Source organism: Moschus berezovskii, chromosome X (genome assembly GCF_049115385.1).
Source record: "Moschus berezovskii isolate FMDL1 chromosome X, NW_MosBer_1.0, whole genome shotgun sequence".
Lineage (NCBI taxonomy): Eukaryota > Metazoa > Chordata > Mammalia > Artiodactyla > Moschidae > Moschus > Moschus berezovskii.
The window spans coordinates 120,671,088-120,697,948 of NC_142488.1; the positions used below are offsets into that span (position 1 = coordinate 120,671,088).

At 49.9% G+C, this 26,861-nt stretch overlaps 1 protein-coding gene across 3 annotated transcripts in view; it reads left to right on the forward strand.

Moving 5' to 3' along the window:
- BCORL1 (BCL6 corepressor like 1) overlaps nt 1–26,861 on the forward strand; it is a 61,558-nt gene that overhangs the window by 12,638 nt on the left and 22,059 nt on the right. For all 3 annotated transcript variants that reach the window (XM_055438478.2, XM_055438479.2, XM_055438480.2), the window contains 6 exons: nt 7,138–7,267; nt 12,190–12,277; nt 12,546–15,821; nt 19,604–19,769; nt 21,018–21,098; nt 23,174–23,566. In XM_055438478.2, coding sequence (XP_055294453.2) covers nt 7,182–7,267; nt 12,190–12,277; nt 12,546–15,821; nt 19,604–19,769; nt 21,018–21,098; nt 23,174–23,566 — 4,090 coding nt within the window. In that variant the 5' untranslated portion in view covers nt 7,138–7,181. The remainder of the gene's footprint in view (nt 1–7,137; nt 7,268–12,189; nt 12,278–12,545; nt 15,822–19,603; nt 19,770–21,017; nt 21,099–23,173; nt 23,567–26,861) is intronic.

Consider the following 26,861-nt stretch of genomic DNA (forward strand, 5'->3'; position numbering starts at 1 on the left):
TCCTCATTGGGGGTGAGGTTTCAGATATTAAGTGGGGGAAATAGGAATGTTAGTCCTACTCATGAAAGAAGGCAGAGGGCCAAGAAGGGTAAGACCCATAGTAGGGGTTCCATATCTAAAGCCAGGTGAAGTTATCCTTGTTGGGTGTGTGTAAACTTTCCTATTGAAAGCAATGATTTTGAGACATTTTGACATCTCTCTAAAGGCACTCCAGTGACTGGGTAGAAGTCATGGCCTTTTCATGTTCCCTGGGATCTCAGTGCCAGTGAGCTCTTGGGTCTCCTTGGTGGGGGGAGGGTAATCTTAGATGTCGCTTTTCCCGAAGTGGGGAGTGGGGTGGCCTTGCCTTTGCTTCTGTGAAATCAGAATGTGAATACCTTTCTCTCTGTCTTACGGGAACTTTCCCCAGAGTTCTAAATTTCTATTGGAGCAGTAGGTCCCAAAGTTGATTTTCTTTACTTATTAGTCATCACTGACCCAACCCTCCTTCTTTAACTGTCTGCTGGCCACGCCTATCCTCTTGAGGACAGATTCAGGGCCAGGCTTCAAGATGAATATTTTCTGGCTCTTTCATTTTTTTTAAGGTTGTAATTGCTTCCAGGTCACAAGGCAGTGTGAACCAAGAGTCCTGGGGGAGTACTACCAGATTTAGTTTAGCTGAGGCCTTCTTGATCTTGAGTTTCTAATTTACTGTCTTGATGGTAGAGTCCACGCAGGAGTAAGTGGGCAGGTTTCATGCTATGTGTAAGGGCCCTGGTTGTGTCACATGCGTTGCCAGCAGCAGTTGTTCTTCATGTAAGGGGTCTTTGGCCACAGAAGGAGCCACATGATTCTGGGGAACTTGTCCACTAGCCTCACAAACACCCTGTCTGGTCATTTTCAAGGGTAGAAACTAAAAGTTTTTAACAATGTCTACTTTCATTTAAAAAAATGTCAGCTAGATGCTCTGTTACCTCCTGTCATGTTCTCCTCTTCCTCCTATGCAGGGTGACCATGCTTTTGCTTGTAGTTGTTGTGAAATCTCCTTGTTTTGGCATCTTCCTTTCAAAACCGAACCAAAGAAGTCTACCCAATCTGTAGGATCTTGGAGATTTTAGTGCTGACTGTCCCCTATTACCAACTACCTCAGCCCTAACTTGGGCTACAATTAGATGTTCTTCCCTTTTTGAGAAGATATTCTCTCTAAACTTTTCTAAAATGTCTGTCTTCAGTGCTTCCCCACAGTGTTTCAGTTTGGCCCACGATGGTGAAATATTTCAGGTTCCCCTATTTCATTTTTTTTCCTTTTTGGTTGTTATTTGCTATGGGCTTCTCTTTTATGCCATTTATACCTGCACTTGTCTTCAAGGGTTTTGTTTTTCTTTCTTCCTTTTGGATTTTTTTGGGGGAAAGCATTCTACTTCATTATGGTTTTTCTTCTACTCCCTGCTCACCCTAAGCTTAGCTGCTATTCTCACCATGTTAAGGTCATTGCTCTCCCATTATCCATTTTCTCTTTGATTTCCCCTGTTTCATAGTGTGGTGATCCTGACTGGCTACCTGCTTTCTGCTGCCGCTTATTGGATTCAGTCCCTCGGATCTTGGTCAGTCCTTCTACCTATGTGTACTTGTGCCTGCTAAATCTAGATGTTTTTCTTTATTTTTTCAGCACCACTTAGCACTTCAGGTTGGTGGAGAATGTGTTCTTTGTTCTCACCACAAGCTGGATGTGCATTTTGAGTCCCCCCAACCACAAAGTGGGGATGGCTTGCCGTGGTCCTGCTGCATTTGATTCTGCGGCCCTGCAGCTGTTCATTTCTTAACAATTACATGGTTGTGACATCTGGGAAAATCCTTTGAGGTATTTTGTATCCTTGTGCCTGTGCTTCCTGGGTCACTTGAGATTACCAGGTTTCTTCCAAGTTCCTTTCAGGAACTTCGCCTTTCACCTTTGATGTGATAGTTTCCATCAGAGAGGGAGTGAGAGACCGATGGAGAATTGTACACCACACATGAGTGCAGGCGCTGTGAGTGAAAGCAAGCTGGGCCCCAAGTGTGTACACCAGTGGAGCCTGCCAAGAGTGACATGTCTGTAAGATTTTCCCTTTGTGCTCACTTCTCCTGAGAAGTTGTGTACCGTTGAGTGGTTATTAACTTGATTGGACTTAGAACAGAACCCTCGGCCTCCTGGATCAGAATATCCAGGGCTGGGACCTATGAATCTGTATTTTGAACCAGATTGATTGGTGATTCTGACTTGAAAAATATTGGTGTGCGTGGTCCATCTTGACTCCTCCTGTCCTGTGTGGGCATTGACGCCATCGGTACCTCTTTAGAAGTTACCTTTGCTTACTCTCTTGCCTTCTTGTGTAGACCATTTAGCTTGATGCGCTCTTGACTGTGCTTTCCACCCTTCCCCTTCCCTCCCCACCCCTGGAAAGGCTAGTTAATTAGCAGCACAGGACTTCACACAGGAAGGGGCACACAAGAAGGGGTGCTGCTCTGGCAAAATCATAATAGAGGAATGGGAGGCCGAGATTTAAGCTGATGCTTCATCTTTAGGATCTTGTGCAAGTGGCGGTCTATCAGATTTGCCGTCTAGGTAGTCATAAAATATATATTTTATGCTAATTATTTTGGTTTTGACTTGGTTTTCTTGTTGTTATTTGGGGACTTGGAGCCATCTAAAAACTCCCTTATCTAGGTAATGATATTCTATACCTTGTTCTGTTTCCAAATGCTAGGATTCTCTCCTCTGATTTCTGTCCCAGGTCCTACAAACCACTAATCCCCTCTAAACAGAAGAAAAATTAACCTAAGGATGAAAAAACCATGGTGAGTGACATATCCGCTGCCTACAAAATTCAGGTAGCCACTAAAACATGCGTTAAAATTCGTGTTAAAAATTTGTCCTATGACAAGAATGGCCCGTTCCATTGCCTGAGTCTTCTAATGCCTCACAGAGAGAAGATGAAAAAAGATGATCAGCCAACAGACTGAGCTGTTATTCCTTAAAGCAGGATATTCCAAGATACTCTAAGAAACAGTCAAAACTTGATTAACCAGGATGTTTTGGGATTGGGATCCTAGTGTACTGAGGTGTCTTACCCCTTGCTGAAATCTCTCTAAAGTTATGTGTGAATCCATGTAACTGTTTTAGAAATGTTAAAGATAATTTTCATGGAAAGGTAAAATCATGAGTCTCTTACAGATTTAAGAATGAGCACATGTTAAAGATTTTATTTTACTCATTAATCAAGGGAACAGACAGATGTTTATAGTCGGTTCAAAGAAAAAGTCCCAAAAGCACAAATTTATATGGAGTAAAGGAATTGAATTGCAAATGGAAGCAAAACTGGTTTTTCCACAGTGGGGAGGGAAGTCAATCCAAACTGCATGGGACAAGACAGAGTTTGCATATCCATCAGTTACCTGCAATTTACAGAGGTGCAAAAGGGCTCAGAGACAATGAACCGGGCTAGAATCAGGCAGCTTGGAAGGGTGTGCTATAGATACGGCAGAGCTTTTTTGTTAAAGTAGTTTCTAAAAAGTAGTAAGCATGGTGAGTACTTTTTTGGGTGGGTTTCTTTTGCCTTTTATAATTTCTCAGGGTCACCACCTCAATTCTCACCCAAGATTCACTTGCACATAACACGAATTTACTAAGTACTTACTATGTATAAGACATTGCAGAAGAACCAGAGAGAGAAAAGAAGGTACCTTAAGTAGCTGATGGTCTGGGAGTTGGGAAAAGACACCCATGCCATATGCACCATTAATCACACAGCAGAGGGACTAAGAATCTGTGCTGTGGTAGGTATGGGAATGAAATGTTTAGGGAGGACCAAACAGGGAGGAGTTAACTGACCAAGGACGGGGGGCTGGGGAGATGACATGGTGATGGGGGACAGAGGGGAAGAGGGGACACAGGAGAGGCCATTTCAGGGTGAGGAACCAGCCTGGAACTGGATGGTCTGTTCAGGGAAGGGTCAGGAATCGAATGGTAAGGGTGCAGGATGTGGCCAGACAGGAGACTAAAGGCTAGGTCATGGAAGGCCCTGAAGGCTGTGCTAAGAAATGTGGGCTCTATTCTGAAGACAGAGGAAAGCTGTTGAAAGCTCTGGCAGACAGAGGGGGCGATGTGATCGAACTGGTGCTTTAGAAGATGAATTGATTGTAGAATCAAGAGATTAGAGGCAGAGGAACCAGTTAAGAGGCTATTGTAATATTCTGGGTGAGGGATGATGAGGGACCACATCAGGGACATGGGCGAGAGGGCTAAAAGGAGAGGACAGAGATGGTGTTATTAAGGCTTGACTCCTGATTGGATGTGGGTAGTGTGGGAGAGGAGTTGAATGCTGAAATTTCCAGGCTGGGGGAGAGTGGTGCTCTTAACTCAGATAGGAAACATGCTGGGCATGGGGGGTGGGGAGCAGGTTCTTGGTAACAGATAATGAGTTCGGTTTGAGACACACTGAGTTTGAGGGGCTTGGTGGACATCTAATTAACAGCAAGTGGCCGGCAGCTGGAAATTCTGGTCTGGGTCTAAGGAGAGAGGTCAGGGCTAGAGATACAGATTTGGGAGTCATCAGTGCCCAAGGGGGTGAGTGGAAACTGGGAGGTCTTGAGCTAAGAGAGAAGGAGGGGTGGGGCGCATGTGCGTACACACACACACACACACACACACACACACACACACACACACGCAGGGCGAGGGCGGGAGGGCGGGTTGGGGAGAGCCAGTGAGAGCCAGACTTGAGCTGGAGAGTCAGGGAAGACAGGAGGACAGCGAGGGAGACTGAAGGCTGAGGCTGGAGGACTAAGAGTAGAGGGGAGGAGAGGCAATGGGGAGGGAGAAAGGGGAAATAAAGAGGGTGAGATAAAGGAGGGAAAGGACTGGGGCAGGAGATGCGGGGGCGGGAAGAACACTGAAGGAGAGAGAAGGAGAGAAGCGGAGGAGAGGGAGAGAGAGACAGGGGAAAATAATGGGGGAAGGGGAATGATGAGGAAGAATAGAGAGAAATGGGAGAGTGGGACTGAGAGGAGGGGGAGGGGAGAGAGGAGGTGGTAGGAAGAGAGGGAGGGAAGGGGGAGGGACGGGAGAACGTGGCAGAGGTGAGGAGAGACTTAGCAAGGTGAGGGCCAGGTTTCTGGGGTGGCAGGAGAGAAGCCCACAGGCGCAGGGCCTGTAAAGCCAGGCGAGGGGCAAGTATCAAGGAAGGGGTGAAGCAGCAGTGTCCTATGCTATCCGATGCGACTGGGACAGGAGGAGGGGGACGTCCAAGGAGAGGATGCAGCCCTGCTCTCCTCTCACTGACTCTCTCCCTTGTTTGCTCCCTCTGCGTCAGCCCTGCAGCCTCTGGGCTCTTTTCTGATCTTAGCAGGCACCCCCTGCCTGAAGGACCTATGCAAGGTAGTTCCCTCTGTGGAATGCACTTCCCCAGATATTCACACGGTTCTCATCTTTGCTTCCTTCAGGATATTTAAATGTCTCCTCAGCAAGGCTTACTCTGATCACCCCCTTATAAATTGTAGCCCATTCTTCTCTTTGCCCCCAACTATTGCCTTGCCCCTTAGCCTGTTATATCACCTTCTAGCATCCTGTATGGAGAAGGAAATGGCAACCCATTCCAGTGTTCCTGCCTGGAGAATCCCAGGGATGGGGGAGCCTGGTGGGCTTCCGTCTATGGGGTCACACAGAGTCGGACACGACTGAAGTGACTTAGCAGCAGCATCCTGTAACATAGTCATTTAACATGTTTATTGGCTATCTCATCCCACTAGAATATAAACTCCATGAACACGGGGATTTCTTGTCTTTTTTGTTAATTGTTGAATCCTTGGTACCTTGGACAGTGGCGGCACATAGTAGGTGCTTGAAAAAAAATTTTTTTTAATAAATAAGTGATATTGTGTTGAATATGGACAATTTCCAAAAGTTGTATAAAGGATGTGTTATTTCTGTGTTAGTTGCTCAGTCATGTCTGACTCTGCAATCCTATGGACTGTAGTCCACCAGGCTCCTCTGTCCATGGAATTCTCCAGGCAAGAATACTGAAGTGGGTAGCCATTCCTTTCTCCAGGCTATCTTCCCGACCCAGGGTTCAAACCTGGATTTCATGCATTGCAGGCAGGTTCTTTACCATTTGAGCCACTAGGGAAACCCATATAAAGGATAAATGAAACAAATCCCCAAGGTAGCTGTATTTTACTATGATTTACTTCTTTGCACAGTGGAGAACAGCATAAAATTCTGATCACCAAAGGGTTTTGTTCAGTTGAGCTTTGATGAATAAGGCTTTTAGCTAATAAGTTAACTCGAATTTGAGGGTCTCAAGACAAGCTCATTGAATAGACATCTTTCTCTTGATGCCTCGATTTCTCTGGAAGGTGAATCGGCTTTGCATTGGTCGTCAGTAGTGAGAGCCCAACACTGGCTGGTGAAGGGGGTGGTAGGTCATAGGGATGACAGACTGATAGGAGAGACAAGGACAGACATGTGCAATTCTTAATGGAGTATTGTTTTCCGTCTGCTTGTTTGTGGTCAGAGCACAAGGAGTGTTATCTGATTTGAAGGGCGCTTTAAACCAGCTTAGGTATATACATTATATCTATATGACTCCTAACTTGAAATTAGAATACTTTTGAAGGGCTTATAAAGCAAGCATGTGCTTCCTCTGGAGAGCTTAAATTGGCAGTGTCACTCAAATACTTCAGTACTCATGGATTAAAGAGTTGACGAGAAAAAGATTCCCCAGTAGTCTTTCAATGCACTGTTCCTAAATGGGAATGACCCTCTAATTGTAGTTGGTTAGGCTAAATGTGTGTAGAAAAATATACTGTCATCTCACTTGTCTGAAATAGATTGAATTTCCTTGAATACTCATGCATATCTGTCTTTCATATAATGTAAAAATCACTCTAGGTGATTAACAGCATCCTCATCTCCATCCTGAAACCTATAGATTCCTGGAAAGCTGGTGCTCCCTCGTCCCCATTTGGACCTTAATTTTCTACAGCAGTCAGGCTTGTGAGAGAGATGGCTTTAATGTTTGGGCACTCTAATTACCTTTATTTGTTTCAGTGTTTCCGCGTGAAAGGTGGTTAAAGCGCCGTCTGTGTTACGAACTTTGATTTTTGGGCGTTCTGTTTCCCCAGGGGGCGTGGCCACAGCAGGTCCTAGCTGGCGGTGAGCGGCTGTCATGATCTCTACGGCACCGCTCTACAGCGGCGTGCACAACTGGACCAGTTCTGACCGGATTCGCATGTGTGGCATCAACGAGGAGAGGTGAGGAGGCTGGGAAGGTGGCTGTGGCCGGCTTCCGGTGAGCTGTCCCTGCTCCCCAGCAGGGTAGCTGTGAGAGGGCCAGAGGAGGAACCCTGGGAAGGAGACTGTTGGTTGTTTCTGATTTTCCTGAGGTGGGCTGGGGCTGGGGCGGTGAGAGTGGCCTGCTCTGCCATGCCGTCCCTGTTCAGATGAAAGTGAGGAAGCCAACAGATGACCTTTGGCCAACTAGTATTTGTCTACTCATTAAGAAGTGTCAGATTGTGGAATAAAGGGATGCTCAGGCAATTGCAGTTTTTATTTGCTTCATCCATGTTCTGTGCTCAAGGATACATGTAAGATATTTTTGGTCCTTGATCTAAGCCTGGAAGAAAGGCAGTTTTATCTTTCAGCTTTATACTGGGAATGGTTAGTGGGTATTCTGGCGATCAGCACTTTCTGGCCTCATGAGGCTAGTGATGATTTGCGGTGAGATACTTATAAAGTATCAAAGGACGATCAGACTGCTTAACGTAGTTTTCGTATGAAACTGAAAGTTGGTGATGCCTGCTGGATCTGTGTGCATTTTCAATTTTCTGTTCACCAAAATACTGGGTTGACCAAGCTGTGCCATTTCTGATCATACCCCATATGAAGAGCACTCAAAATGACCTTCAGATTCTACATTTGACTTTTCCTAACTCGAGATGGCTGGATGGCATCACCGACTCGATGGACATGAGTTTGAGTGAACTCCGGGAGTTGGTGATGGACAGGGAGGCCTGGCGTGCTGTGATTCATGGGGTCGCGGAGAGTCGGACACGACTGAGTGACTGAACTGACCTGACCTGAACTGAACTCTTGGCCAAAGAGCTGTGTGTGTTGGTTGCAATGCCTCTCCCATTTTTAGAGCAGGTATGGCTCCCCGCTGCTAGCTGGTTTCAATATATTGAAATCCAAATATGTCAAATCAATCACCTAGAACACAGAACAATATGACTTTTCATTGGAGTCAAGATCTGGTGTTTCCTTGGGGAAATCTTGGAGGTGTGTGCATGGAGGGGGTGTGGGTAATTTTGAAAGGAAAAGGGATGGCTATCTTCCTTCTTCTGCTCTTAACTGGAGAAGTGTGTACTTGTCTGAGGTTCAGGTTAGGAGAATAGACCTTTTTATTTTTTTTTTTAAGCCATTAGTGTTTGATGGTTTAATGCTCTCTACACAGAGGAATGAGAGATGGACTTAAAAGGAATTTAATTTTAGAATATAAAAGTCAAGTTCAAGGAAAACAAGACAAAATTCTTCTAGGATCTGTGCAAGAAAGATATTTTCCTTTGCATATGAGGTGTGTCCTTAGATAATAACTAAGAGATGATGTGGGGAAGGCAGAGTGGTGGTATTGATTTGTGTGAGTATTCATTGGCAACTAGTTATAAGCAGATGAGACTTTGATGTAGAGATCTGGACTAGAGCCTTCAAAAAATCAATAGACAAGTTACTTGGGTTTACTGTCCATTCTAAATCCCCACTGAAAAAGGACCATGAGTTGGAACCAAACTTGATTTTCACTTCTTATGGACCTTTCTTGGGATGTTCGATTACCAAATGTGCCACATGGTTAAGATGACCTTTGAAGTGTTGTCATTCTTGACCTTGTCTACCCATTACTGTTGCCTTCCTGCTCCAGCCTAGGCCACGCTACAGCTAATTAATTTCCAAACAGCGATCTCACCTTATTTAAAACCATCTTCCTCATCAGCCCTTTATCACCTGTAGAACTTAGCTATTTGGAGTGTAAAGCTGCATCTGGGGGTTAATTCTTAAAGTTAATTCTTAAAGAGAAGCCCACCCAGCTCCATCAGATATAGTTGGGGACTGTAGAAACAGGGGACAGGGGCTTTCTGCTGGCCTTAGGTGACTGACTCTAGTCCAGCCTCCAGCTAAATCCCTCTGTTTGCTTGCTTGCTTGCTTCCTTTCTTGTACCCATTCATGACTTCATTCACCAAACATCTGTTAAACTCAGTCAGAGCAAACCATTTGTCATGGGACATTGGTGGTAAGTGCTGTTGAGTGGCGTGTCCAGTGGGAGTCTAGAGGCAAGAATCAAAGACTTCCTGGGGGAAGAAGGGAAGGCTTCCCAGAGGCAGTGACATTTGAGCCAGGGCTTGAGGGATGAGCAGGAGTTTCAGGTGAGAGCTAGTGTTTGTCACCCCGTGTGTTTGTGGGGGACTTTGGCTGGAATAAAGGCATTCTTGGGGTGTGATGGGATTTGAGGCAGGGAAAGTCTGCAGGAGTTGGGATCCAAGGAGCGAGATATGTGCCATGTAGTTAAGGCCCAACAGGAACTGAAAAAGGTCTGGTTTGACACTGGTGCTAGCCCTTAATAATTAGGCAGAAAGCCCTGAAAGGTTATGACTGGTTCGGGTTTAAGTTCAACAAAGCCCTGAGCATAATAGCCTGGGGTCATCTCTGTTGGGAAGAAACGGTGGAATCAATTTTCAGTCCTGATTGAAGCCTGCTTTGACTCCTGTTCTCTTCTCCCCGCCACCTGCACCCTCCTAATCTTGCTCAGTTGACCTGACTCTTTCCCTGCACCCGCTCCCCTGTCCCACATTCTTCTGTCAATGGAGGAGTTTAACATTTGCTTGGCTTTACACACTCCTCTCCTCAGAAGGCTTGAAACATGGCCGCAGGACATTTTCCCAGAGCCTTGGCGCCCGCTCAGGTGTAGGTATGGCTGGAGTAGCCAGGATCGCTATTGCTGCGGCCACCTCGAGAGTCTCTGGGGCAGTGGCTCCACACTTCTCTGGTGGCTATCTTTGAAGGCAGGGTTTCTACTTTCAGGGTGACTTTATATAGGGTGAAAGCCGAGCAAGCAGGACCAAGTATGCAGCTTAGCTCCCCTCTGTATCATCAGCAGGAGGGATATGGAAATAGTGTATCCTCTCTGCGATACCTTATGAGGGGTTGTCCAAGCAGGGGGGTCCCTGCCACCCCTTTTCCCTCACCACCATCATCCCTGCAGAACCAGCCCTGGAACCCTGCTTCACCCCTGGCCTGAGGCTGGGGATTGGGTTTGCTTTTCTGGGCTCTCAGGGGTTGATGTCCAAGCATGTTTTCCCTTTCCCTCAGGCTCCCCGTTCCTCGCCTTCCTGCCTTCCTCGAGACCCCCGACTGTGTCTCCAGCCCTGTCTCTCCTTTTGATCCTTGCTATTTGTCACCAGCAGTCCGTTGCCAGCAGTGAAACCCTCCCACTTCTGCCAGCCTAGCTGCCTTTTAAAGGGAACAAGCCTTTCCCCTCATTTAGTCCCTTCTGCAGCCCTGAAAAGATGGGGAGAGGCCTGTGGTGACCCCCTTGCCTTTTTTGCTCCTCTTGCCCTGGGTACAGTTTGGGGGTGTGTCAGTGGTTCCCTGTTCCAGTGTAAGGGAAGGAGTTAGTTCTTGTGGGGCTTGGGTGGGGACACCCTGACTGCCCTTTGGTTAGGGTGAATTGTGAGGCAGGCGCTGGCTTCTTCCCTGGCTGTGGCAGAGCTCAGGAAGAGGCTCTGAAATAGGAGGATGTGAACCCCAAAGCAGTCTGGCTCCCTGGAGATGCACAGAGCATCCCTGTGTTTGTGCCCTAGGAACCGCATCGCAGTGCTTGTGCTAGAGCTCTGCTGTTGCACCTCAGCCTTCCACTCACTCACCCACTCGTACCCACCCCTGCCCCACCAGTGTCTTCCCTGGGGCAACAGAGGCACATTCTGTACTTCAGACATGAAGTTTCCCGTGGGCTTTATCCTCTCTCCAACATCACCCTCCCAGGCTGACCTTTTTTTGGGGAGGGGGTCAGGATATACCATTTTCTATGAGATGGTTGGATGGCATCACTGACTCAATGGGCATGAGTTTGAACAAACTCCAGGAGATGGTGAAGGACAGGGAAGCCTGGCATGCTGCAGTCCATGGGGTTGCAGAGTCAGACACATCTGAGCAACCGAACAACAACAAATCCCATTTTCTAAGATTCTTACCCAAATTTTAGAGAAGGCTTTCTAGAAGGTGGGAGTACAGTGGAGTTTTCCTCCTTTGGGAACCAGTGCTCTGGCCTTGAGCATTTCCCTCTGCAGTATACCAGCTTGAATTTGGGGTCTGTGGTCTTGAAGGCTTCCTTCCCTTTGGGATGAGAGAAAATGCAGTGATGCTGGGAAGCCAAGGGGAGAGGGGGGAGCTGGTGGGGAATGGGATGCAAGCAAGAGCAGAAAGGTAGGAAGGAGGGTGCTGGCCTGAGCTCACTGGTGTCCTAGAGGGAAAGAAGTCATGCCCTTGAAATGCCCCTTGACACCCAGTGACCTGCCTCGAATCAGTGGCATTGTGTGTGCTAATCAATGTGCAGCTGCTGTAGGCAAGCCTGTCAGGTGGACAGGTGAGAGTTGGATTTAGAACATGAAACACAATGGAGATGGTTATTTGTTTTAGGAAAGGGTTACCCTTATGATGCCTGCAGCCAACTTTCCTTACAGACTTAAAATAAGACCGCATTTATGAGAAAAGCGGTTTGCGTGCCTTTTGAGATTTCCTGTGAGTTACATCTCTCCCCTCTTGGCACTGCTCAGCACTTTCTGCACGGTCACCTTGATGGATAAGCTCTAGGAACAAGGCAGAGGTGCTGGGGTCCTCCACACCACTGGTGACAGCCCTAGAAAACCGGACACACAGCCCAGTGAGGGGAGTCTAGTCAGATCGGGACTTTTCCTTTGTAGGAACTTGAAAAGTTGGGCATGGAGGCTCTGGTTTGCAGCCTGGACCCCCCTGCCCAAATTTATTGTGATCTCCCCCAAGCCAACAAGGGAAGCAAGACAAGAAGGATTTCTGTGAACCCAGGCAGGCAGGGGGTGTTCTGGGGCAGGTGGTGGTGGCCTGAAGGCTTGGCCTCATGTCCTTTTTCTGGTTGTGTCTCCCATGCTAGAAGAGCACCTCTTTCTGATGAGGAGTCCACGACAGGTGACTGCCAGCGCTTTGGATCTCAGGAGTTTTGTGTCAGCAGTTTTTCCAAGGTAAGGGGCCATGTGGAGCCACATGCCACCTGCCGAAGATTGGAGCTGAACCACCCAGGCATGGTGGCCAGCCTGCCCTCCCCGAACGGGGCCAGGCAGGACCAGGGTGCTTTCCAGGAGTTGCTGTATGTGAGACAGAAATCAGCCCGCTGCGCTTTGCTTCTGCCAAGGTGCAAAGAGGACCAGCAGTTGCCCCTCCCAGGCCTCAGGAGCCTTGCACGACGTACAGAGAGCTAGTTAAGACAGGCTTTCTACTCTGTCGTTGCAGGTGGAGCTCACGACAGTTGGAAGTGGCAGTAATGCCCGGGGGGCAGACCCAGATGGCAGTGCAACAGAAAAACTCGGGCCCAAGTCAGAAGACAGGCCTGATGACGCCCAGCCCCAGATGGACTATACTGGGAGTGTGGCTGAGGCAGGGGGCCCCTTGGTGTCCCTGAGCAGCCCAGGAGACGGGCTCAAGCTTTCTGCTCCTGACGGCCCTGAGGCTGGCAACGACACTGCTGACTGCTCCTGGACTCCCCTTAGCAGCCAAATGAGCAAACAGGTGGACTGCTCGCCAGCTGGGGCCAAGGCTCTGGACTCGCGGCATGGCGTCGGGGAGAAGAATACGTTCATTCTGGCAACTCTGGGAACTGGCGTCCCCGTGGAGGGCACCCTGCCTCTGGTGACCACTAACTTCAGTTCATTGCCAGCCCCCATCTGCCCACCAGCGCCCAGCTCAGCCTCTGTCCCCCCATCTGTTCCAGACCCATTCCAGGTGCCCCTCTCGGTCCCCGCCCCAGTCCCCCACTCCGGGCTCGTTCCCGTCCAGGTTGCCGCTTCGGTCCCAGCTCCTTCCCCTCCCTTAGCGCCAGTCCCGGCTTTGGCCCAAGCACCACCCTCAGTGCCCACGCTCATTTCTGACTCGAACCCCCTTTCAGTCTCAGCCTCAGTCCTGGTGCCTGTGCCCGCTTCTGCCCCCCCGTCGGGCCCCGTCCCCATGTCGGCTCCAGCCCCAACCCCCCTCTCAGTCCCAGTTTCAGCTCCTCCCTTGGCTCTGATCCAAGCTCCTGTGCCCCCTTCAGCTCCAACCCTGGTCCTTGCACCTGTCCCCACTCCAGTTCTGGCCCCCATGCCAGCGTCCACCCCTCCGGCAGCTCCTGCCCCTCCAGCAGTGCCGATGCCCACCCCAACCCCGTCCTCTGGCCCGCCTTCTACCCCCACCCTCATCCCTGCCTTTGCTCCCACGCCAGTGCCTGCACCCACCCCCGCCCCGATCTTCACTCCAGCCCCCACGCCCATGCCGCCTGCCACACCTACTGCCATTCCCACCTCAGCCCCCATCCCGGCCTCCTTCAGTTTGAGTCGAGTGTGTTTCCCTGCAGCTCAGGCACCAGCTATGCAAAAAGTCCCCCTGTCTTTTCAGCCGGGGACAGTGCTAACCCCAAGCCAGCCGCTGGTATACATCCCGCCTCCAAGCTGTGGGCAGCCACTCAGTGTGGCTACACTGCCAACCACCCTGGGAGTCTCCTCCACGCTTACGCTCCCCGTCCTGCCATCCTACCTGCAGGACAGGTGTCTTCCCGGGGTGCTGGCGTCCCCAGAGCTGCGGTCTTACCCATATGCATTCTCTGTGGCCCGGCCCCTGACATCAGAGTCCAAGCTGGTGTCTCTAGAGGTGAACAGGCTCCCCTGCGCTTCCCCATCGGGCAGTACCAGCACCCAGCCTGCGCCCGATGGGGTCCCCGGGCCTTTGGCAGACACAACCCTGTCCACTGCTTCTGCCAAGGTGCTTCCACCACCGCAGCCTCTGCTGCCAGCCCCCAGTGGGAGCTCAGCCCCACCGCATCCCACCAAGATGCCAGGCAGCGTGGAGCAGCAAACAGAAGGGACTTCCATCACCTTCTCTCCCCTCAAGTCACCTCCACAGCTGGAGCGAGAGATGGCCTCTCCATCTGAGTGCAGCGAGATGCCCCTTGACCTCTCCTCCAAATCCAACCGACAGAAGCTCCCGTTGCCGAACCAGCGCAAGACGCCACCCATGCCCGTGCTGACCCCCGTGCACACCAGCAGCAAGGCCCTGCTCTCCACCGTCCTGTCTAGGTCCCAGCGCACGACCCAAGCTGCCGGCAGCAGTGTCACCTCATGCCTGGGCTCCACTTCCTCACCCTTTGTCATCTTCCCCGAGATCGTGAGGAACGGGGACCCGAGTACCTGGGTGAAGAACTCCACTGCACTCATCAGCACCATTCCGGGCACCTATGTGGGCGTGGCCAACCCGGTGCCTGCCTCCCTCCTGCTGAACAAAGACCCTAGCCTGGGCCTCACCCGAGACCCGCGCCATCTCCCCAAGCAAGAACCCATCTCCATCATCGATCAGGGCGAGCCCAAGAGTACTGGTGCCCCCTGTGGCAAGAAGAGCAGCCAGGCTGGGACTGAGGGACCACCAAGCACAGTCAAACGTTACACCCCTGCCCGCATCGCCCCTGGGCTGCCAGGGTGCCAAAGCAAGGAGCTCTCACTCTGGAAGCCCACAGGGCCGGCAAACATTTACCCACGGTGTTCAGTCAACGGGAAACCCACCAGCACCCAGGTCCTGCCTGTTGGCTGGTCACCGTACCACCAGGCGTCTCTGCTTTCCATCGGCATCTCTAGTGCTGGGCAGCTGACCCCCAGCCAGGGGGTGCCCATCAGGCCCACCAGCGTCGTTTCTGAGTTTTCTGGTGTGCCATCCCTCGGCCCCAGTGAGGCCATGCATGGGCTTCCTGAGGGGCAGCCGCCACGGCCCGGGGGCCCCTTTGCTCCCGAGCAGGATACGGGCACAAAGAACAAAACCTGCCGCATTGCTGCCAAGCCTTATGAAGAACAAGTGAACCCTGTCCTCCTGACTCTCAGCCCTCAGACAGGGACCCTGGCGCTGTCTGTGCAGCCTAGTAGTGGGGACCTGCGAGTGACTCAGGGGCCTGGGGAACCGGAGGGCCACCTCTGCCCCGACAGCACTCCTAAGCTGGAAGGCCCCCAGGGGGCTTGTGGCCTGAAGCTGGCTGGAGACACAAAGCCTAAGAACCAAGTGCTGGCCACCTACATGTCCCACGAGCTGGTCCTGGCCACCCCCCAGAACCTGCACAAGATGCCCGAGCTGCCTTTGCTACCTCATGACAGCCGCCCCAAGGAGCTCATCCTGGACGTGGTTCCCAGCAGTGCCAGGGCCTCTAGCACAGAGCTTCCGCAGCTCGGAAGCCAGGTAGACCTGGGCCGGGTGAAGATGGAGAAGGTGGACGGCGACGCAGTCTTCAACTTAGCCACCTGCTTCCGGGCCGATAGTCTCCCTGCAGTTGCCCCGAGGGGCCAAGCGGAGGTGCGGAGTAAGGCTGGGCAGGCTCGAGTGAAACAGGAGAGTGTAGGTGTCTTTACTTGTAAGAACAAGTGGCAACCAGACTCTGTGGTGAGCGATGGTGCATCCGAATCTCCACCGCCCAAGAAAATGAAATGTGGCAAAGAGAAGGATGGTGAGGAACAGCAGCCACAAGCCAAGGTCCTGGTCCGAAGCTCCCATGGACCCAAGGTGAGTGCTGGGCTGAGTTTGAGGGCAGGGCCGAGACACCAGCGGTCTGCTTTATCCTGCAGACGTCAACCTCACGCAGTGTTCTTGGGTAGGTCTGTGAAGCAAAGTGATTGCAAGGCTTGTGCAAAGTGAATCATGACTCTTAACCAAGGCACATTCTCCATATAGGATGTTTTAGGGTGGTGGGGGTGGAGTTTGCATTTTGTAGGATGTGGGAAATGATCCCTGCAGCTGAGGAAGCCATTGTCCCAGATGAGGATGGAAAGCGGAAGAGTATGATATGATACAGGGAGGGAAATTAATAACAGGCCCTTTGCTGCATAGCCATTCTTCCTTTTCCTTTTCTAAGATAACTGCTGACCTTGAGAATTTGGGACCCAGGGAGGGAAGGGACCCTTGACAGGGCTGCTCCCTGCACCACTGGGTAAACCTGCTTAGGATTAGCTTGGAGTTTTGTGGGGCCAGAGCCAATTCAGCTTCTGGCTCATCTACCAGTTTCCTATCCCCCTAATGCTTGGGATGCAGCTTTGGGTTTCAGCCCATTGGAGATTTGATGTCCAAAGCATCTGGATCTGCGTTCTTAATAGGTTAAGGAGGATGGCAGGGTTCTAGGCAGAAAGTGGGGCTAAGAGGACTTGACCTGAATCCAGTGTTCCTCCAAAAAGTATCTGAAGGCCACTGGTGATCAAGGAGATTCTAGAAGCAGTTGAGGATAGGGCTTATTCAAGATATGGAGCAATTTGAGGTTATGTCAACAAGTCTTCAAATTGGATGTTGAGTAGATTTCTAGCTAAAGCACCGTGAATTTGTCTGTGCAGAAGTTCTTAGTTTTTGTTGTTGTTGTTGGACCGTAGAGAACTTTGAGAAGCTAATGAGAGCTGCAGACCCTGTCCTCAGAAACATGACCTCATAATTTTGCCGATAATTTCAAGGGGCTCAAAGACCCAACCCATGCCCCAAAGCCCACCCATGGACTCCAGGTTAAGAACCATGGGGATAGAGTTTGGGCGGGTTTTTCTCACGCAATGATGATGTATACTGGCCAGAATGGGCAAATTGATAGAGACAGGACATAGATGAGTGGTTGCCTAAGGTTGGAGAGAACGAGGAACTGGAGACGGCTTAATGAGTCCAGGGTTTCCATTTGGGGTGAGGAAAGAACTTTTGGAACTAGATAGTGATGATCCTTACACATGTTTGTGACTATACTAAAAACAGTTGAATTACAAACATTACAAGTATATGTTATATCAATAAATTATGTCAACAAAGCTGTCGTTAAAAAATTATTAAATGAAGTGATATGTGTAGATGCTTAGAACAGTGCCTGGCAGATAGTTAAGTGCTCAGGAAGTGTTGGTGGCTGCTACTGATATTGTTAGTATTACAAATAGGGTAGATGTGGTCCCCGCCCTCCTGGAGCTTATGTCTCGCAGGTGACTCACTGGCAGACAGGCACTGCCCCTTCCTATATAAAATGAAGAGTTCATGGGGCCCACTGACAGATGCAGAGGGCAGAGAATAAAGTTACAGGGTCAGGAGCCTCGAAGCAGCCCTTGGCAACTGCCTATAATGATTTAGTAAATGTCCATTTTTTCTGGAAAGCAAATATCTTGGCTCTTTGTTTTCTTACGTTCCATCTTCCCGAGGAAGAAACCATTGATTAGCAAAACTAAAATCGGGTCAGTTCAAAACAGCCCCTTTCAGGGTATGGCCAAGAATCAGAATAGTCTCTGGAGTGTATACAGAAGTAGGAATATGATGTTAAGTGTGTGAAACTTATACAATGTTATAAACCAATGTGACCTAAAAAAAAAAAGAAATAAAAAAAGTTTTTTTTTAAAAAGAAACAATACAGTCTCCTGTCTCCTACACCACCTGCCCCAAGGCCTGGAGACTCCTGAAGGACCTCTGAATCATCAGCAAAGAAAGTTTTTCTTCAGTCTGGTGCTGGTGGTTTCCTCATCATTTGGAAAATTCTTTAGAAAATGCTTCAACACTCTGTTGACCAGAACATTCATTTTACATGGTCTCCTCACCATCCAACTTCTTGCCTAAGTCGAAGTGTACCCTTGCAGAACATGCAGACAGGAATCCCGTCTAGATGTTCTGTTCTGCTTGTTTTTGTCTTAGGAAGTAAAGGTTAATGATCTGTACTTGAAAGAACCAGCTAAAAATGATATACAAAAATAAATATGACATGTTCAAATTGATGTGCATTGAACTTTATTCCCCATCATCTGAAAGAGTTATTTTCTGACTATGCCTGAAGGGCACACTTGAAGCAGCAGGTGCCCATCTTCTCTCCTCCCCATGTCTTTCTTTCTCCTAACACTTTGGTTTGTAGGAACTCGCAGCAAGTGAAGGGAGAAATTGAACTTGAATTTCCAGCTCAGCCCCGCACTGGGTAAGAAGCAGGAGGAGTTGATGGGATAGTAGGATTCCCTGGACTTTGACGGGGATTGGTGACTTTGTGGAGTCCCCCTGCCAACCCCTGCTGGAGGATGCTCCATCAGTAAGATATCTGCCATCCCCTTAACTGGAGCTGGACCGTGATAACCTTCTGGCAGGTGGTGTGCAGGTCTGCTTAAGGGGAAAACCACTCTGCCTTTCTTCCTTGTGTCATTGTTAAAATGGTTTGCTTATTCCACACTCCCTGGACACTGCAATACTGAAAGTCCCTCTCTTGCCCTATTTCTTGCTGGATGGCGTGGAGAGATCTCAAAGCTTGTGAGAATATGTGACTGCTAGGCTCAGAGTATCCTGACAGTGCATAAGCACGACCATTGTGACTGTCCCAGGCACCAGGCAGTAGGTATGAGTGGAGCCAGGCATAGTCAATGGAGACACAAGGGCAGAAGGAAGAAGAGGAGAGGAGTGAGAATGGAGGTGAAGAGGCCTGCCCTGGGTGAAAGGAGCCCTGGGTCTTGGTCCCACCTTGGCCATTTTCTCACCACAGGCACATACCAGCTAACTTGCAGGCTGGCCTGGTTCCTGGTGGCCCCTGAGGCAAGTGGACACCTTGGGCTGCGTTGCCCTGGACAAATCATTTAACCTCTTACCCTGGAGGCTCAGTTTCCTCGTCTCTTCACTAAGGGTGATTATTAGCTTTTCCTCGCAGGGTTGTTAAGAATAACAGATCGAATGGTAGAGAGAGTGTTTGGAAAAGGTGAAAGGGCCACAAGTGTAAGGGGGCATTGTCGAAAATGCCTGAGCCTTTTCAGTGTCTTTCCTAAGTATGGGGAGATTAGAATGGCTCCCGTGGCAGACTTTTCTTCTTGTCTTAGTGGCATCTTTTTTCTAGTATTAATTTATACATGAAAATAGATAATTTTTCTTGAATTGGCCCATGTGAGAATTATTTTCAGTTGTTGCGTCAATACTATTCACAGTGAAGTTATTTGAACAATGTAGTCACCCAACTTGCAGAAGAGGCATTTTTGTTTTCTGACTGGTCTCTCTGTTGCTGTTCGGATGGAGCATGGGGCCTGACTTTGCACCTTTTCAAATGACTTTGGGGTTTATCCGGCGTGTGAACACAGCCTCTGTGGACCTGTTTAGAATGGTGGGACCTGGATGTCTATGGGATTGGCCAGGGCACTGGACTGGGTACAGGAAGCCTCTGGAGCCCACTGTGGGAGGCGGCAGGCTGCCCCTGCCCCAGCCCATGCCTGGACAGCACATGTCTGTGTTTCAGAATCAGGGCACAGGGCTCAACATTAAGAGAACATTCTGAAGATGGGAAGCTGACCTTGGGCCTGACTCTACCTCCCTCTCCGCAGTGCCGGAAGCCACCTAGTGACCCCCAGGAACCCACCAAGAAAAGCCCCAGGGGGGCTTCAGATTCAGGAAAAGAGCACAATGGAGTCAGGGTAAAGCACAGGCACCGGAAGCCAACAAAGCCGGAGTCCCAGTCTCCAGGAAAACGGGCCGATGGTCACGAGGAAGGTAGGTGTGGCGCATGCCCTGGCCCTCTCTCTGGGCTGAGGGGGATCCCTGTGGCAGGTTGGGGTGGGGAGGAGGGCCTCTGATACTGACCGGGAAAGTGCAGCTTGCTCACTAGAGGAGAGGGAGATCATTAACACCTCTGAAAGTGGAAGGAGAAGAGAGACAGGAGCAGGGCTGCTCACCCTGGTTGCTGGAGTAAGGCACACTCTGAAGTGGTGCTTTTCAGACACACGAGTCAGTCCGACCTCAGAGTAGCCAGTCTCTTAGCCTGTGGTGGGTCTAGGCTCAGAGAAGAAACGGCTTTAATGAGGATTGAGGCCGAAGGGGGATTATTTACACTGTTTCTCTACCTTTGGTATATTTGGAAACTCCCATTATAAAGGTTAAAAACTAACTAGCTAGCATGGCTAGAGAAATCCTGAACCCTTATTATTTAGGGACATACAGGATGTTTGGGGCAGGGAGGTGTGTACGTAATCCATGTGCTATGCCAGTGATCGTCCCTCAGCACCTGCTGCAGAGAGAAGCCCGCGTAGTCCCACCTGTAGTAGCTCGTGTCACAGCCTTCCTGTCTGAGATGGCCTGCCCCTTTATAGTCTCTTCATATATAGCAGCTTTCTGCCCTCCACCGTGTCCTGCTCCCATCTTCCTGCCTTGCTCAGTCCCCCAAGATCCCTTCTCTGGGACCTCTTCCAGCTCAGTTAGAATTTTGTGGTGGTGCAGCAGCCTCACAGTCATCCAGGCAGCCAGGCCTTCCACTCTGTGGTGTGCCAGCCCATTGATGCCATGCATTGCCTTTTTTGGTGTCAGCCAAAATGACCCAACTCCCAGTTTTCAAAAACCACCAGGAAAACCTCCTTTCCTAAAAGAGATACTTAAATGGTAGCAGCATGTATGTGTGCTCAGTCGTGTCCAACTCTTTGCAACCCCATGGACCAGGCTTCTCTGTCTGTGGGATTCTTCAGGCAAGAATACAGTGGGTTGCCATTTCCTTCTCCAGGGGATCTTCCCGACCCAGGGATCAAACCCGCATCTCCTCTATTGGCAGACGGATTCTTTACCACGGAGCCACCAGGGAAGCCCTGATAGCAGCATAGGGGGAGCTAATAAATGTAATGCAGGCAGAACACAAACCCTCCCTTGAGCTTTCCATCTGAGCCTTTCAGGGCAAGGGTGGGGGGCTTTCCTGTGCTGAGACTCTGATTGTGATATTTCTGCCTTCTGCCCTGAAACCGCACACCACTGCAGGTTCCTTAGAGAAGAAAGCAAAGAGCAGTTTCCGTGACTTCATTCCCGTGGTCCTCAGCACCCGGACGCGCAGTCAGTCTGGTGAGTGAGTCTGAGGCTGAGGCCCATCTTGGTACTTCTCCGCCGAGAGGTAGAAATCTGGTGGAGCCATTTTGCCATTGGCCTAAGTGGAGAGGTGGGAATTTCGTTCATTGTGCCCAGATGCCCAGCTCCCTGCAGAGACAAGAGAGACTAGGGTAGGAGCTGGGTCATTGCCCACAATTTTAGGACGATTTGCTTAGCTTTTCAGAGCAGGGATTTGATACCTCTTATTGGCAGCCAGTGGTGGAAAGAGGAAAAGCCTATGCCACTCAGGACAACTGGTTCTACTCCAGGCCTTGGCATCTCTTGATTACTCGGGCCAGTTACCAGCACAGACATTTTAATCTTTGGGCCTCTCTCCTCTTGCCCCATGTGACAAGCATCATCAAAATCAGAAATAGTCATTGAGTCGTCAGGCCCAGCAGAATCACACTTGGTCCCCTGATTTTGTACTAGTCAACCCCCAGTGTCTAAGAAAGGATGGCTCTTGCCAGGCGCTCTTCTTGTCTGCTAGCCTCCAAGTTGGTACTTAGTGCTAGAAACGGTTGCCCGGGTTCCCCAGATATCCAGGCAAAGTGAATGGAATGGGGAAGCAGGGCACAGTGTAAACTCAGTTATCTGACATTCTGCTAACGAGCACTTCAGCACACGGAGAGCGCGGTGGTAATTGGGGTTCATAATGACAGCCTGGAGGCCTTGACAAATCCTGAAGAGTCCTCTGAATCATCAAAGAGCCATTACGTTACAGCCATTGCCATTTTAGTGTTAAACACAGCATAGTGTATTTGGTTCTTTAGAAATTGGTGATCCCTGGGTGATCTCTATGGTGATTCGTATTAACCAGAATATTAGATTAACTAGAACACTGCGTTCCCTGCCTGGTCTGTATAATGGAGAGTTTGCTGGACATTTGCTCTCTTCAAGTGGTCTGACTGAGGGACTTGAAGCTTTGGTCCAGTGCCACTCTGTTTGCCTCAAACCATTTCTTCTCTCTTTTTTTTGGCTGCTCCGTGTGGTTCCCCAACCAGGGGTTGAACCAAGGCCCTCGGCAGTGAGAGCTTGGAGTCCTAACCACTGGACCACCCGGGAATTCCCTCGAACCATTTCTCTTCTACTCGGGTTTGGGGGTTGCCGAGTTAATAACTGGGTCTTAAGAGAAAACTGGCGGTGTCTCACAGCCGCTTCCGAGGACGATGTCAGATCTCCTGGAGTGCTGAGCCGGGCCAACTTAGGATGTGCTTGTTGTCAGCAGAGTTGAGGGTAGGAGTGGGGAGGAAAATGGCCTCTCAGCCAGTGGCAGAAGAGGGCAGGAAAGGTCCCATCATCCTGGGGTGGTGGTGAGAGGAGAGGAAGTGCCTGCCCAGCGGTGAGGCACAGCTGCAGTGGGGTGGGGGTGGAGCTGAGCTGGGGAGAAAGCTCCACCCCTGGACTCATGGCTGCTCAATAGAAGGTGGGGTCAATGTAAGGAAGAGGGCTTGGCTCAGGAGCATTTGGGCGGGCCTAAGCCAGGCTGTCACAGGAAAGGGGCTCCTTGCTTCACTTTTCCTGAGAGCCTTCAGAGACAACTCGACTTGCACAGAGGTGGATCTGTCAGCAAGTTTGGGGGTCACATAGTGAGCAGGGGTGGCGTGCCATGTCAGTCTGCCCTCCCTTATCCTCTACTAAACCCTGTGGCCCTCTCCTGCCCCTCACACAACTCTTGGCACCTTGTAAGCACTAAGTAAGAGTTTGTGGAATGAATGAAAGTGGCAGGGCAGCACGGATGAGGAAGGGTGTGTGGTTTGGATACTCGACAGTTGTGTAATTATTGGACTCTGTAAAGCGCTTTGGAGTGAATTATCTCATTTGAGCCTCAGAACAGTCCTGTGAGGTCAGTAAGGCTCAGAACAGTATTCTCAATTTATAGACAAGGAGACAGAAGTGAAGGAACTTTCCCAGAGCATACAGCCAATAACTGGCAGAGCCTGAACTCGAACCCAGACCTGCTAGCTCCTAATCCAGGGCACTTGCTTCGACACCATACTCTTAGTTCGTTGAAGAGACGCATGACCGTCCTCTGTACATCCCACCCGCAGGAAGCATCTGCAGCTCCTTTGCTGGTATGGCAGACAGTGACATGGGATGCCAGGAAGTCTTCCCCACAGAGGAGGAAGAGGAAGTGACTCCCACCCCGGCCAAGCGTCGAAAGGTGAGAAAGACCCAGCGGGACACCCAGTATCGCAGCCACCATGCCCAAGATAAGACCCTGCTGAGCCAGGGCCGCAGGCACCTATGGCGAGCCCGGGAGATGCCCTGGAGAACAGAGGCTGCCCGGCAAATGTGGGACACCAACGAGGAGGAGGAGGAGGAGGACGAGGAGGAGGGTCTGGTGAAGAGGAAGAAGCGGAGACGGCAGAAGAGCCGAAAATACCAGACCGGGGAGTACCTGACAGAACAGGAGGAAGAGCAGCGGCGGAAAGGGAGAGCAGGTAAGGCTGGCCAGGGGCTGCTGCTCCAGGCAGCTGCTGTCACCCGTCCCCAAACCACAGTCACTCTGGCTTCAGGGGACCCTCAGGCATCATGGGTACTCCCACCCCTGCCTCCTCTCCACCTGCCAAAGGCCTCTGCACCCAGAGAAACCTGGTGCTATGAGCTCCAGCTGCCAGAGGGGGTCACTCAACTGCAGTCCCAAGGTCTTGGCTTGGGGTTGAGATTGAATGAGTTCCCACTGACCTGCAGGTGAGCTGAGGACATGTATGCCCAAGCCCTCCAGTTTTATGTATATATATATATATAAATCTGAACGTGTGGGCACAGCCACAGTGATGTCCTTGGGTACCAGGCAGTTCTCTGGTTGGCTTGAGGGAGTCAGGTCTCATGGGAGGTTGGGTTTTCTCTCCTAGAATCCTAGGTTCGAGAAGAAAGAGGGCATTGGCTGCCTTTCCTGGGATGCCTCCCGCCCCTAAAGTTAAAAAAAAGTACAGTGGTTTCCTCAACCCAATGTAAGAAGTTCGAGTAGAAGCAGGCACAACGTGGCTTTCTTGGTTAAACCCACAAATGTTATCGAGGCAGAGTGAAGCTTTGACATGACCCTAGGTGGCATCATTTTTGTTGGACCTGAGCTGGAAAAGTGGGCAGCCTGAGGAGGACACCAGGCTCTCTTTGGCCACGTCAGATGCTATGATAGGCAATCACGGAGGCACAGACTGTCACCAAGGCCAATAACAGTTTGTTCTGTTAAGTGCTCTTCAGGCCCATTCCTGTAGTGAATTTCTAGATGAGCGAAAAGCACATCTCTGGGTTCAGTGAAAACGCTTCTGTCTTTCACTCTCTTTCTCTGACCTCTGCCCTTGAAGCAACAATTGATTGTCTCCTATAATGTATTCATCCTGAGTTGCTAGTAAATATCTGCAGTCTTGTTATTAGTGAAAACTGAACAACCATGTTGGAGTGGGTAGTATATTCTGGGTTTGCTATAATGCCAAGAAGGTTAACCCTTATATCTGGCCCTGTTTAAGTAGAGATGTATATTATATCTACCCCAACACTTAAGAGAGTAATTGAGCCAATTTTTGTCAACCGTGTGAGAATGGGGATGACTCTCCCATTTTGCTGCCAGAGCCATGATGGACTGGTCAGGAGTGAGTTGTCAAGCAGTTGGCCTCAGCCACTTGTGTTAGGATAAAGAGGAGCTTTGTATCACCACTTCCTTGGGGCTCAGATGGTAAAAGCACCTGCCTGCAATGTGGGAGACCCAGGTTCAATCCCTCGGTCGCGAAGATCCCCTGGAGAAGGAAATGGTAACCTACTCCAGTACTCTTGCCTGGAAAATCTCATGGACAGAGAAGCCTGGTAGGCTGCAATCCATGGGGTCGCAAAGAGTTGGACATGACTGAACAACTTCACTTCACTTTTGTATCACCACAGCACTCTTGACAGCTTCAACATAACCACCTCCAGGAGCATGGGAGCGCCACTCAGCAAGGCATCCTGCTGGTTGTGGGGTCACCTCCAGTGTTTGGAAACCAGATCATTCTCCCTCCGTGTGTGTGTCTCCAGGTTTTGAGTTGAGTCTATTGGCTTTGGCCTATGATCTTCTCCAGATCTGATGCTAACTCTTCATGAAGGAATTGCCTGGCAAACATCTCTCTTCTCCAGAAGCTCCACTTCCTCCTATTACTACCCTCTTTCAGGTTGACATTAGAGAGTCAGGCAGAGACCAAACTAGACCAGACAACTCCCGTGTGAGCCTCATGCTCTTTCTTTTTGTCCTGGGCTTGGGTCTCTCCTTGAATTGCGGAGGGGATAAGAACCATTGCCACTCACTTACCTGCTACCTTCACTCCCAGTTCCCTTCGGTGCTACCATGAAGGTGTTCCACCAGTGTCGAATAAACTCCAGAGCCTGCCCTGCCCTGAGTACACGGGGAAGGGGCTGCTGCTCTTCCTGCGGCATTGAATGCTGTAATATGGCTTCCCCATGTTTCCTGAGGTCCTCACAAGACTCACTTCTGTTCCTTCCTCTTTTGCCTCAGCCCAAACTGGTTACATCAAAAGGCCTGGTTGATAATGTGCTGGCTTGAAGTGCCATTAGAAGCCATCCAGCACAGCAGTTCTTTTTTTTTTTTCTTTATTTTAACTGGAGGCTAAGTACTTTACAATATTGTGGTGGCTTTTGCCGTACACTGACATGAATCAGCCATGGGTGTACATGTGTTCCCCATCCTGAACCCCCCTCCCTCCCCATCCCATCCCTCAGGGTCATCCCAGTGCACCGGCCCTGAGCATCCTGTCTCATGCATCGAACCTGGACTGGCGATCTGTTTCACATATGATAATATACATGTTCCAATACTATTCTCTCAAATCATCTCACCCTTGCCTCCTCCCACAGAGTCCAAAAGTCTGTTCTTTACATCTGTGTCTCTTTTGCTGTCTCACATATAGGCTCATCATCACCTTCTTTCTAAATTCCATATATATGCGTTAGTATACTGTATTGGTGTTTTTCTTTCTGACTTACTTCACTCTGTATAATAGGCTCCAGTTTCATCCACCTCATTAGAACTGATTCAAATGCATTCTTTTTAATAGCTGAGTAATATTCCATTGTGCATGTGTACCACAGCTATCTTATCCATTCATCTGCTGATGGACAGCTAGGTTGCTTCCATGTCTTGACTATTGTAAACAGCAGCACAGCAGTTCTTAGGCAGAGATAGGGACCCACTGGTGGACTAGGGAGAGTTGGGAGGATGGGGGCTGTGACAACTGGCCTTTTGAGAGCTGTGTGTAATTTGTGGAGAATTCCTCACACTGTGATGATGGCTCCTCCATCTAGATCTGCCCTTGACAATGTCACACGTAAGAAAAGCTAAGGTCAAGGGAGGCGGGTTGAGAACTCTTGGATCTTGCACAACCCCCTCATTTCACAACTTGGAGAAACTGAGGCTGCAGTTACTTCAGAGACTGAAGATCATACTGATCTTTCACTGTTCATTGGGCATGGTGGCCAGTCCTGGTGGGGAGATAAAGACTACATGGGCATGGTCCTGCCTAAAAGCTTACACATAAATAACACAGTAATGATGCCTTACACTTTATAAAAGGGTGGTGTGGATTCTATCCTCCTCATTTTACAGACGTGGAAACTAGGCTCCAGGAGATTATGACCTGCCCTCAGCAACCACACAGCTAGTGGCCATGCCATGTAACAGTCATGTTAAGAGATAAGAATCAACTCAATCTGTCCCGCCCCACCCCATGGGGCTTAGGACTGACCCTG